The sequence below is a fragment of the Mirounga angustirostris genome, unplaced genomic scaffold (assembly GCF_029215605.1).
Source record: "Mirounga angustirostris isolate CCGP_5_RB_7025 unplaced genomic scaffold, mMirAng1.0.hap1 SCAF_4, whole genome shotgun sequence".
NCBI lineage: Eukaryota > Metazoa > Chordata > Mammalia > Carnivora > Phocidae > Mirounga > Mirounga angustirostris.
Genome location: NW_026991712.1, coordinates 161,066,621 through 161,077,278, shown reverse-complemented (window position 1 = coordinate 161,077,278; position 10,658 = coordinate 161,066,621). Strand labels below are relative to the sequence as shown.

General features: G+C 59.7%; 1 protein-coding gene across 1 annotated transcript; it reads right to left on the bottom strand.

Annotated features, from left to right (window-relative positions):
- Positions 1-325: 325 nt before the first annotated feature.
- Positions 326-7,139, bottom strand: POU3F1 (POU class 3 homeobox 1). Its single transcript, XM_045895451.3, has one exon. The coding sequence runs from the start codon at positions 7,096-7,098 to the stop codon at positions 5,740-5,742; it is 1,359 nt and encodes a 452-aa protein (XP_045751407.1). The 5' UTR covers positions 7,099-7,139; the 3' UTR covers positions 326-5,739.
- Between the last annotated feature and the right edge of the window lie 3,519 nt (positions 7,140-10,658).

The window sequence follows — 10,658 nt, the reverse complement described above, 5'->3', positions numbered from 1 at the left end:
CCCACCCTGGTCAGGCTCAGCTAAAGACATGTCCACTGGGTGTATGCGTGGGGGGCGTGGAAGCAGAGCCCTCCTGGTACTTAGCTCATCTGAAGGGAGCCCATTCAGATGCCCTAGAGGTGGGTGGGAGGTGGGTCCTGCCCCTGGAGAAACACCAGGAAGCTGGGGGTGGGTGTAACTGTGTGAAAGTGTCAGTGTGTGTATGTGTGTGTGTGTGTGTGCGTGACATCAGGAGTCCATGACTAGGTGATGGTTCATCGCGTGGTGATGTAGGGACATGTGCATAGCTGAGGTTTTACTGCACAAGAGGGACGACGGCAGGAATGGATAGATCTAATTGCTGTGTGTGTTTGTATATATACACGCATATGTACGTGTGGGGGTGTGTGTTTAAAAAATAAGATCACACATACATACAAACACACAGCCTAACTTTAATTATCTGAAGGGAGCAGGAGAGATCTGGGAGGAGCCGGGAACAATGATGGGCAGCGATTGGAAAGCAGTTTGTGGGGTAAGTGCTTGCAAATTCTGAGAGAAAGGGCCCTGGTCCAATGCTGCAGAGCATGGTTGTGTGTGTTAAGTCAAATGTTTACAAGCGCCAGGTAGCTCTGGAGAGCTTGGTGCCAGAGACCACAGGGCTGGTACTGGGCAGCATCACGGTGGTATGGGTGTGACCGCGAGTGTGTGAGCATGTGTGCGAGGGGGCAAGCTGGCAAGGGCATGCTCGCGGCTTTCGTTGGCTGAGGGGAGGAGGGCTGGGGATGGGTGCGAGTGGGAGAGAGACAGGAGGTAGTGTGATGGCGATTCCTGAGAATGGCTGGGGGAATGAGTGGGGTGGTGGGTGAGGGAAGGGTGTAGGCAAGTCTGTGTGTGTGTGTGTGACACAGGCTTGCTTTCTTGGAGGTGACAGTTGCCTCTGCTCTACCTGGCACCCCCCATAGAGTAGCCAACTTGAAGCCGAACTTTGGGGGGATGCTCAGCTGTGAGGTTGGCCATGTCCAGGCTCAGGGACCAATAGAGGGCAGTCCTCCCACATGGAGCCCCAAAGGGCCGGCCAAACATTGGCTCCAGTGCCTTCAAATATGCCAGGCAGGGACAAGACTGCTGGCTCCTCTGGCTTCAGTCCCTAAGCTGGAGGCCCCGGGTGACTCCTGTTTGCCAAGCTTAGGGGGAGCCGCTGGGCCAGATAACCAACCTACTCTCACTCCTACCCCTGCTCAGGTGGGTCTCGTATCTAGAGCTTTCTGGAGCTCAAGCCCTGCTGGGGAAAGCTTGGACCTGGGTCATCACTGGACTCTTGACCCTCCCACACGCAGGCCCAGAGCCCCTCCAGAGGAGACTCAATTCCAAACAGCTCTAGGTGTGGGTAGCTGTGGTTGGGAGTCAGCTAGTCCTGTGGATACCCAGTCAGGTCCTGGGGCCAAGGGATGATTGCACAGGACCTGAGCCATGCCACATACAAGCTAGCAGAACCTCCTGGGCCAGGAGGTGGGGGAGATACAGACGCCCTTGGGGTTTAGGGCCAGGTCCCTTCTGTGTTTGCCTTGGTGGGCACAGGTGACCACAATGGCCACCTTCCTTCTTCCGGTTTTAGGCAGCGCCCACACTGCCAGTGTTCTCCCAGCTCAAAGCTTTCTTGGTGTAGCATGGCCTTCCCTTTCCGATCTCTGGGAGTGGCTCTGGATTTGTAGGCACAGTGGTACACACACAACTTCACACACCAACACAGAGGTTCCCATGGGGAGAGTGACGCTCTCTTAACGAACACAATCTGTGGCCACATGATCATGGACAATAATTCTCTTCAAGTGAGAAGGGGAGAGAGATGGGATCAGAGGATGGCCACTCTGCTGGGGAACGCTTGGGCTCCCTTGCAGGTTGATGCCGGGGCCATCTGCCTCTCTTGAACGAGGAGAGTGGAGGCTCTTGGAGCGAGCAGGTGGCTCCACATCCATACGGGGTGGAGAGACCTTTCCTAAACCGTACTCTAGCCAGGGAGTAAGACTCCAGGGCAAAATCTCTCTCTCCCTCTGGTTTCTCCTTACACAGTCAAATGTGCTGAGGTTCCTACCGCCCCCCTCCCCAGGCTGGAGACTGGGGAAAGGAGCCCTGGGGACTTCTGTGACCAAGGGGTTGGTCACTGGGTAGCTGTCCCAGGCTGCTGTCTCATTAAGTAAAATCTTCACAAAGTGGAAGCTTTTCTTCCGTCCTCGTTTCCACTTTTTTTTTTTCTTCCCACTTTTTTGTTCTACTTCTCAGCTGCTGCTGGCCCTTGGGAGGCCACATTGTTTTGTTGTTTTTTGAGTTGACTTGCTTAAATAATAAATCCACCCTCTTGTACGGGATTAAGCAGACAATTAGGAAATCAATCAATCAATTGGTGTCAGCTGCAGGCAGAGGCCAGTGAAAGGCCCCCGTCTTCCCTGTCGCCTTTCCAACCTCCAAACCTGCTGAGGCTCAGGGCGGAACAGGCAGCAGGGAGCTCTGAGCTTCGCTTGCTTCCATTTCAGGGCCCCGAGGTTGGGACAAATCCAGGAATGGAGAAATAAGTAGAGAGTGTGGGGGAGTGTGGGACTGATCTGAAGTTCTGTACTTAGTGGAGCAGGAAATGGAGGCCACGCTGTCACCTGGCCATGATATCCCCGGCCCCGTCTGTAAGCCTGGGGAGGCTCACTGGCCCGCCAGGGTGGGCGATGGCTGGGACACGGGTGCCCATCACAGGGCTCATCGCCCACTAGGCTGGACTGAAGGAGGGAGGAAACAGAAAGCAGCGGTGAGTGAGAGGCTGAGCCTTGGAAAATCTTGGCGGCCTTTGTCCTTGCAGAGATAATTCCTCCTGAGACTGAGGGTCAGAGCCCAGAAAGTCACCGGGAACTCTCAGCATGGTACCATCATCCCAAAGCCTCAGCCTGGCCAGGGACCACCAAACTGGAGGCCTGGGAACACCTATCTGGGTGCTCAAGATACATCGGCTGGAGCCAAGTCCTCTCCCAGTCCTGGGCTTGGGCCAATTCCTGGAAGGAGGGGGCCACAGACACACACACACACACACACACACACTCACTAGGGACACAACTTTCTCCCCCCATCAAGTGGTTGTGCTGCTTCAGGCTTTGTGTCCATGAAGAGTGAGAGAAACCTCATGTGGTTTCTCCTGAGGAGGGAAAGGAACTGCATCTAGGGAGGAAGCAGGAAGAGCTATTTTATTCGTATCTTTAAAAGTTGCTTTAAAGGGAAAAGAGGATCTTGACTGGGACATAGGTAACCTTGGGCTTTGGTCTTGGAACTCAGATCTGCCCCCACCATCAGGACTCTGGGGAGGGGGAGACGTTGGGGCTGAAAGCTTGGGAGGGGAGATGTCTGAGACTATGTCTTCCCCCCACCCCCTGCCGCCCGTCAGGGCTGCACAACCACCGAATCTTCATTTAGGCATATGCATCACTCCCTGAGTTGGGGGGTGTTCCTTGGGTACCCATCCCTGGAGAGATTGAAGGGCTTTGTGGGGGCACAGTTGTCTGTGCCCTCTTTCCTCCACGAGGGAAGTTGGGCCAGGTGGCTTGTTTGCAGAGGAGTGGGACCGGCTTTGCCAAAGCAAACAGGCAGGACTCTCTCCCCAGGCCCACTTAATTCCTGCAGGACCGCTGTGGAAGCTGTTAGGACTCCCAGTGGATCCAGGTTAGGTTTGGGCACCATGTGTTTGTGGGTGGAGAGCCAGCTGGGGCAGGCTGGTGTGGCCTGGCCCCACTTCCAACCGCCCCATGTCCTGGAAGGGTAGAGCTGGCCTGGACTCCACCCATGGAGCGCAAAGTGAAACTGAAGCCGGGGCCTGGAGTCTTGGGTGGGGAGCACAGAGACACCAGGCTGGTGGTCCAGGTGAGGCAGGCTTCTTTCTTGGCTGAGAAGCAGTTGAATTGTGCCTGAGGAATGGCTGTCCCAAATTCAGTGTGGTGTCTGCAGTGTTGGAGGCCCTGGTCTGGTCTCAGGATAGTCTGTTTACGGGAGGGGACGCGAGGCAGCTTCATCTTCCCTACGCTCACTCGCCTGAGGCAGGGATCCAACTGTTGCCCAAGTAAGAGGCAGTCCTCATACTGGCCTGAAAGAAGGTCTGCGTGGTCACCTTCCTCCAAGATAGTGTGGCCAGGACTTTAGGGGAGGTTAGCCAGGGTATCCCAACACTTTACCCGCACACCGACCCAACCCTGGTAGTAAAAAGGACAGGACACAGCCCTGGGGTACATGTTTATGTGAGTAATAAAATATTTACTATAACATAAATATAAAGGGAACTTCCCAGTCTACATTATTTTTTTTTGCAATAAAGATACAAAGAATGCACCAAAACATTGTTCCAAAAAATAATAAAAATAAAATAACAAAATTTAAATCCAAACTGTAACAAACAGAACAAGAAATGGAGAAGGGGGGAAGCTCCAAACACATCCAGAAAATAAATAGAGATGGGTCAGAAATCTGGAAATCATATTAAAATATTTTTTTTTTCGGATTATTCGGTGTACAAAATCCTCTCGGATGGGGATGGAGGGCAGCCCGGAAAAACCAAAAATAAAAACCAAGCACAAAAATGTGTGTACATATCTCACATATTTACATGGTTCCCACCTCACCCCAAACTTGGGGAATTTCTCTCCTGGCCGCCCCAGCATCCCGCATCCCAGGTGGGACTGGAAAGGGAGCAGGCGGAAGCTGCAGGGAATCAGGCAGAAGGTTCTCAGGGGAACGGCTTATTTCTACAGCTGGTTAAAAAATATCTCCAACTTTTTCAAGTTTCGTTTGTCGGTGGCCAGGAGGGCAGGGCCCCGCGGGGAGCGGGGGCCCAGCTGTGCAGCGGTCAGTCTGCGGCGGGGCAGAAGCCTCTTCCCGGGGGCTGTGTGTGGGAGCGCAGACCCCTCCCGCGTGGCCGGGAACCGAATCGCAGCTCGGATAAAACGAAACGAAAAATGAACACTCGAATTTTTTTTTTTGTTAAGTTTTTTTTTTGTTTGTTTTTGTTTTGCTTTTTAGTGGGTAGGGCAAGGGATGGTAAGGGAAAAAAATAAATTAGGCTAGATTAAAGCTTTGGCTATTTCCTGCTTTTATACACAGACGCGGCTCTCGCGGCCTCCCCTCCGGGGCCCCGATAAATACAGTATACAGCGATTTAAATTAAGGGCGCGGGCGGAGTTAGAAGGACCCCAGGAGCCGGGAGGCTCCATGAATAAATAAAAACCGTAAAAAACCAAGCCCGGAGGAAGGGTGAGGGGGATGGGGTGCATCCTTGTGGGAGAAAAGAAGCGTGGAGCGAATTAAGTGACAGTCCCCCACCCTCGACCCGCAGGCTCGGGAGTCCGCGCCGGGGAGAGGGACAGGGAACCCTCCTCTCTTCGTCCTCTCTCCCAGGGAATCCCTAACCCCGTACCGCGTTACCTGTCGCTGTGGGGAGGCCGCTGCCGGGATCCGGCCCCGAACAGCCCGGGGGGCAGGGGCGGGGGTCGTCGAGGGGATGGGGGCAGGGAGCAGGCGGCGGGCAGGATGCCCGGGGTGAGTTGGCGCGTTCCGGATCTTCGCTCCTCTCTCCCGGGGCTCGGGCGACGCAGCCGCTCGCCAGAGAGGGTCGTCCGGGTGTTTGGTTTTGTTCGAAAGTTTCTGGGCTTTTTGTAAAATCCAAAGCAACCGAACAAAAAGAGTTCAGGCCGCGCGGCGCCTCGCCGCGCGCCGGCTGGGGCCCGGCCCGCGGGGTCACTGCACCGAGCCGGGCAGTGTGTGGTGGTGGTGGTGGTGCAGCGCGGCCGGCGGGGGCGGCGGGGGCGCCGAGGGCGGCGACGCACCGCCCCCGCCCGGCCCCAGCTCGCCCGGTGCGTAAACGTCGTCCATGGGCGGGTGGCCGGCGCCCGCCGCCGGGGTCATGCGCTTCTCCTTCTGCCGCCGGTTGCAGAACCAGACGCGCACCACCTCCTTCTCCAGCTGCAGACTGTCGGCCAGGCCGGTGATCTCGTGCGCCGAGGGCTTGGGGCACTTGAGAAAGTGGCTCTCGAGCGCGCCTTTGACCCCCACCTCGATGGACGTGCGCTTCTTGCGCTTGCGGCCCTGCGCCGCGATCTTGTCCAGGTTGGTGGGGCTGCCGCTGGACGAGTCGGTCTCCTCCAGCCACTTGTTGAGCAGCGGCTTGAGCTTGCACATGTTCTTGAAGCTCAGCTGCAGGGCCTCGAAGCGGCAGATGGTGGTCTGCGAGAACACGTTACCGTACAGCGTGCCCAGCGCCAGCCCCACGTCGGCCTGCGTGAAGCCCAGCTTGATGCGCCGCTGCTTGAACTGCTTGGCGAACTGCTCCAGGTCGTCCGAGCTGGGCGCGTCCTCGTCCGAGTGCTCGCCCACCGACGAGCCACCGCCGCCCGCGCCTGGGTGCAGGTGCGCCGCCGCCGCGTGCAGGCCGCCCGCGTGTGCATGTCCGTGTGCGTGTCCGTGGGCGCCCAGGTGCGGCGGAGGCGACGGCTCCAGCTGCGCCTCGTGGCCGTCCTCGTGCAGCGCGTGGTGCAGGCCGGGCCCCGCACCGCCGCCGCCCGCCGCCAGCATCCCGGCCAGGCCGCCGCCGCCGCCCCCCGGGTAGGCCGCTTGCGCGTACAGCCCGAGCGGCTGGGGCTGGTGGCCCCCGCCGGCCCCTGGGGACGGCGACATGGCCGGGCCCAAGTGGTGCGCCGTGCCGCCCTGCGCCCATGCAGCGCCCGCGTGGGCCGCTCCCTGGTGCACCAGGCGCGCGTGGAAACTTCCTCCTCCGCCGCCGCCGTCGTCGGCTCGGCCGGTACCGCCGCCGCCCGCCTTGCCGTGTTCCAGGTGCGGGCCCCCGGCCCAGTCGCCGCCGCCTCCTCCTCCCGTGGGTAGCCACTGGGGGTGCGCTAGGCCCACCGGGTGGCCCGCGCCCGCGCCCAGCCACTCGTGGTGCATCAGCTTCTGCACTTCGCGGTACGCGGCCCCCGCGTGCAGCCGCTCGGCGGCCGCCGCCGCCGCCGCTGCCGCCGCGGCGTCCGGGTGCATAAGCGGTCCCGTGCCCCCGGCTCCGCCGCCGGGGCCCCGCGGCAGGTACTGCGCGGTGGTGGCCATGCCGCCCCGCGCCCTGCGCCGCGCCGCCGCCGCCGCTCCGCTCCGTCTGCGGGCCCCGCCGCCGCGCTCCGCCGGCTTAAAGCCCCGACCCGCTCGGCGCTCCGGAGCCCCACCCCGCCCGCCGCCCATTGGCTGCCCGCGGAGCCGCCTCCCGCCCCCCGGCCACGGCCCCCGCCCCCCGCGTCCGCCTGCCGCCCGGCCCGGCCGCCCAGAGCTCGCCATTGGGCCTCGCTCCCGGGGTCCCGCGCGCCGACCGTGCTGATTGGCCGCTGGGGCTTCATTCACGGCCCCCCTACCGTCCGCGTACCTACTCACGCCCCGGGGGCGCGGCCGCCACGTGGGGAGTGGCGCGGGGGTGGTACTGGGACCGCACCCCCTCTCGTCCTGGCTGCGTGGGCCCCGCTTACCCGCGGCTCAGGAGACTCGGAGCCCGGCAGGTCCCACACTCCACGCGAACTGAATTCCCGCCCGTCTCCTGCCCGGGCGGCCAAGAGGCGGCGGCGGGGATTGCGGGCTCCGGGAGGCGCTCGGGCTCCGAGAAGCAGCTCAGCCCCGCGCTCTTCCCTCCGCAGTGCCGCTGCTGGCGGGCCGGGATTCCCGCGGGTCTCGGCGGCTGCGAGCGGGAGGCGGCGCGGGTCCCGGCTCGGTTCCGGCGCGGCTGCTCTCCTCGGCCGCCTCGCCTCCCACAGCTTCCAGCCGGCACCGAGCTCTCCTCTGCGCGCCTCCCCGGCCCGTCTCGTTTTCCCTTCTAGACCCAGCGTCGCAACTCCGCCGACCTACGCCCGACCAGCCCTGGCTTCCCGCCTCAGGCGGGTTCCCCTTCTCCCGGGCTCCGCGGACCAGGTGAGTACCGCGCGGGCGATGCTGCGGGGAGACGGGAGCTCCCGTAACCAGGCCGCGTTCCAGGCTTCCCGAGGGAGAGGACCTCGAGGTGCAGATCGAGGCTCCCGGGAAAACGCCGCCGACGGGGGTGGTGGACATACTGGGCCCACGGGTATCTGTCCCACGCCGCTGCAGCCTTCTCGCTCCTTCCCTCTGCGTGACCGGCTCATTGGCCGGGGTCATGACGGGGTCACGCCCGGACGCGAAACTTGCTCCCGGTGAGGAGTGGCAGGGACTTGGGGAAGGGCGGCTCCAGAAATCCTGCGTGCAGGCCGGGAGCTGTCCAGCCTCGCCTGGAGCTCTGCGCTGGAGCTTAACGGACTTGCGGGGGGCGGGGGGGGGGGGGGGCAGCTGAAAAGGGAATTGAGATGGAGGAAGCCTTGTTAGAAAGGTGAGGTGTGTGCTCGCTTCGGCAGCACATATAGAGAGGTGAGGTGTGCAATTCCGGGATCTCCTCTTCTCCCCAGCTCTTTGAGGACTCCTTGAAAATCCTGAGTGGACTTGCACCTCAGCGCAGCTACTCTGTGCTTCTAAGCCCCACACTGGGCTGGAGGCCAAGTGTAGCAAGCTGTAACCTCTATCTCTTTCCTGCACTGAGGCTTGAGTCTCAGGGAGTCTTCTAGCTGACAGCTCACTTCTTCCCCCCCCCCCCCCCCGTTCTTACCTCCAAAGGACCCATTGGAGGTAAGGGCCCTGGGGTCTCAGATCACAGAACTGAGCTGGGGGTCCAGTTAGACCCTACTGGGCAAGTTAGGACTGTAAATAGAGCCTCAGTGAGTGAATAAAGGTGATGGGGGCTCAGATGGCAGCTGCAGTGGGACTGGTCCTCAGGGTGGCTGGGGCAGAGTCCACAGTGACAGGGGTCATCCTGGGTACAGATTGCTCCTCCAGACCCTGAACACCCATAGACCAGCCTCTGGCTAGCCCTCAAGTGTTGGGGAGTGGGACAAGGCACGGTCCTTGTGTGGTCGTTGGCCACTGTCCTGAGCAGTCTTCCTGGGTACCACCCTTGCTGCAAGAGCTGCAATGGAACTCTGTGTCTGAACCCAGCTAGGGATGCTTGGCTTTCCTGGACTCTGGCCTAAGATGTGGTCACCTTGAGTCACCTTTCCTCCATAAGATCATAAAGCACTTGCCTTCCTGGCCCCTTCCCCAGGCCCAGGAAGTAGGGCCAAGGTGGGAATTCTGTAGTGAAGACTCCTCTCTCACCAGTCCTAACCAGGCCAGCATGACACTGAAGCTTGGGCCTGCTGCCATCTTTCTGGGCAAGAATAACTCTGGTCCAGTCTCTGTAGCTCTTGGTTTTCCTCCCTGTAAATTGGGACTAACATTACCATAGGCAGCCCACCTGCCTCACTGAGGGTACTCAGGGGGTGATCTGAGACAATGGGGGGTGAAAGCTCTCAGGAAGGGCTTTTACTCTGGTTGTTTCTATTGTGAGTGCCCGGTGAACAGGCATGTCACTCCCCCTTTCTAAACAAATCTGTTTCATTATCCGTAGAGTGAGGTTGTGGAGGTTTGGAGCAGCTGACCTCTCAGTCCCTTGTAGCTGTGATGGTCTGATTCTATGAATCTCTCAGTTCCTGTTGGAGGAAGGGAAGTGTCTGGACAGCGGTCAGGTGTTACGATGTCCAGCCTTTGAATTGCCACTGAGATTTGAAGAACAGTGATCCATGGGCACGATGCTTTATCGAGTGCTTTTGCATTCATTCACATTTTATCCGCACCTCTCAGCCCTGTAGAAGGGCCCTGAGTGTATTATCCCTGGGGTGGAGATGAAGAAACTGAGCTTGTCCGAGGCAGCAGGACCTACGAAGGTCCCACTCTTCATCATGCTTGCTCCCATTGCTGTGGGGTGGGGGCAGGCGCCGGTGGGGCAGTGGCTTTGGCTGTCGCAGCAGAGAGAACCCACAGCCCCATCTCTGGTAGCTCTCCGGGGGCAGGCCAAGGCCAGTAGGGACACATGGAATCATCCTATTAGGCTGGAATTCATAGTCATACAAACCGAAACACAACGATAAACAGACATGCGTCCCAAAGGAAATGCACCCAGAACATGCACACAGGCTGCAGTAGGCTCAAGTAGACATTCCTTCATGACACAGAAATAAAGGAGACCTGCAGGCCCAGGGGTCACAAGCGTGGAAGCTCTCACCTGGCAGGCCAGTTCCCACATATAGGCACACCCTGGTGTTCGTAAACGTGAACACACCAACACACTCACACTCTCTCCCCCAGTGCTCAGATACAAAGAGGCCAAGCCTGCACATCACGGAGACACAAAGATGTATCCCCCCCCTCCCCAGGGAACTAATATATCCCACACAACGGATCAGAAGGCAGAGGAGGGCTCATGCCCAGCTCAGAGTTTGGCCCGTGCCATTCAGCAGCAGTGTGGGTCCCAAGGAAGCAGGAAGCCCTTTCTTTTCCTATTTTTATTTTTTCTTCTTCACTTTCCTTGTCTGTGGAAGGCAGCTCCCAGCCAGGCCGCTGCCAGTCTCAGAGGCTCGTGGGCCTCCCTCCCCAGCGGGGCCCCTGCTCAGCCTGCCCCCAGCCCTGGAGCTGCCCGGGCTTTCCCAGAGCAGTGCGGCCTCCTCCAGGCTCTGGAGTGTGACCGAGCGCCTGCTCATTTGACACAGGTCACCGAGCCTCCAGCAGATGGGGCCCTCCCTGTGGGG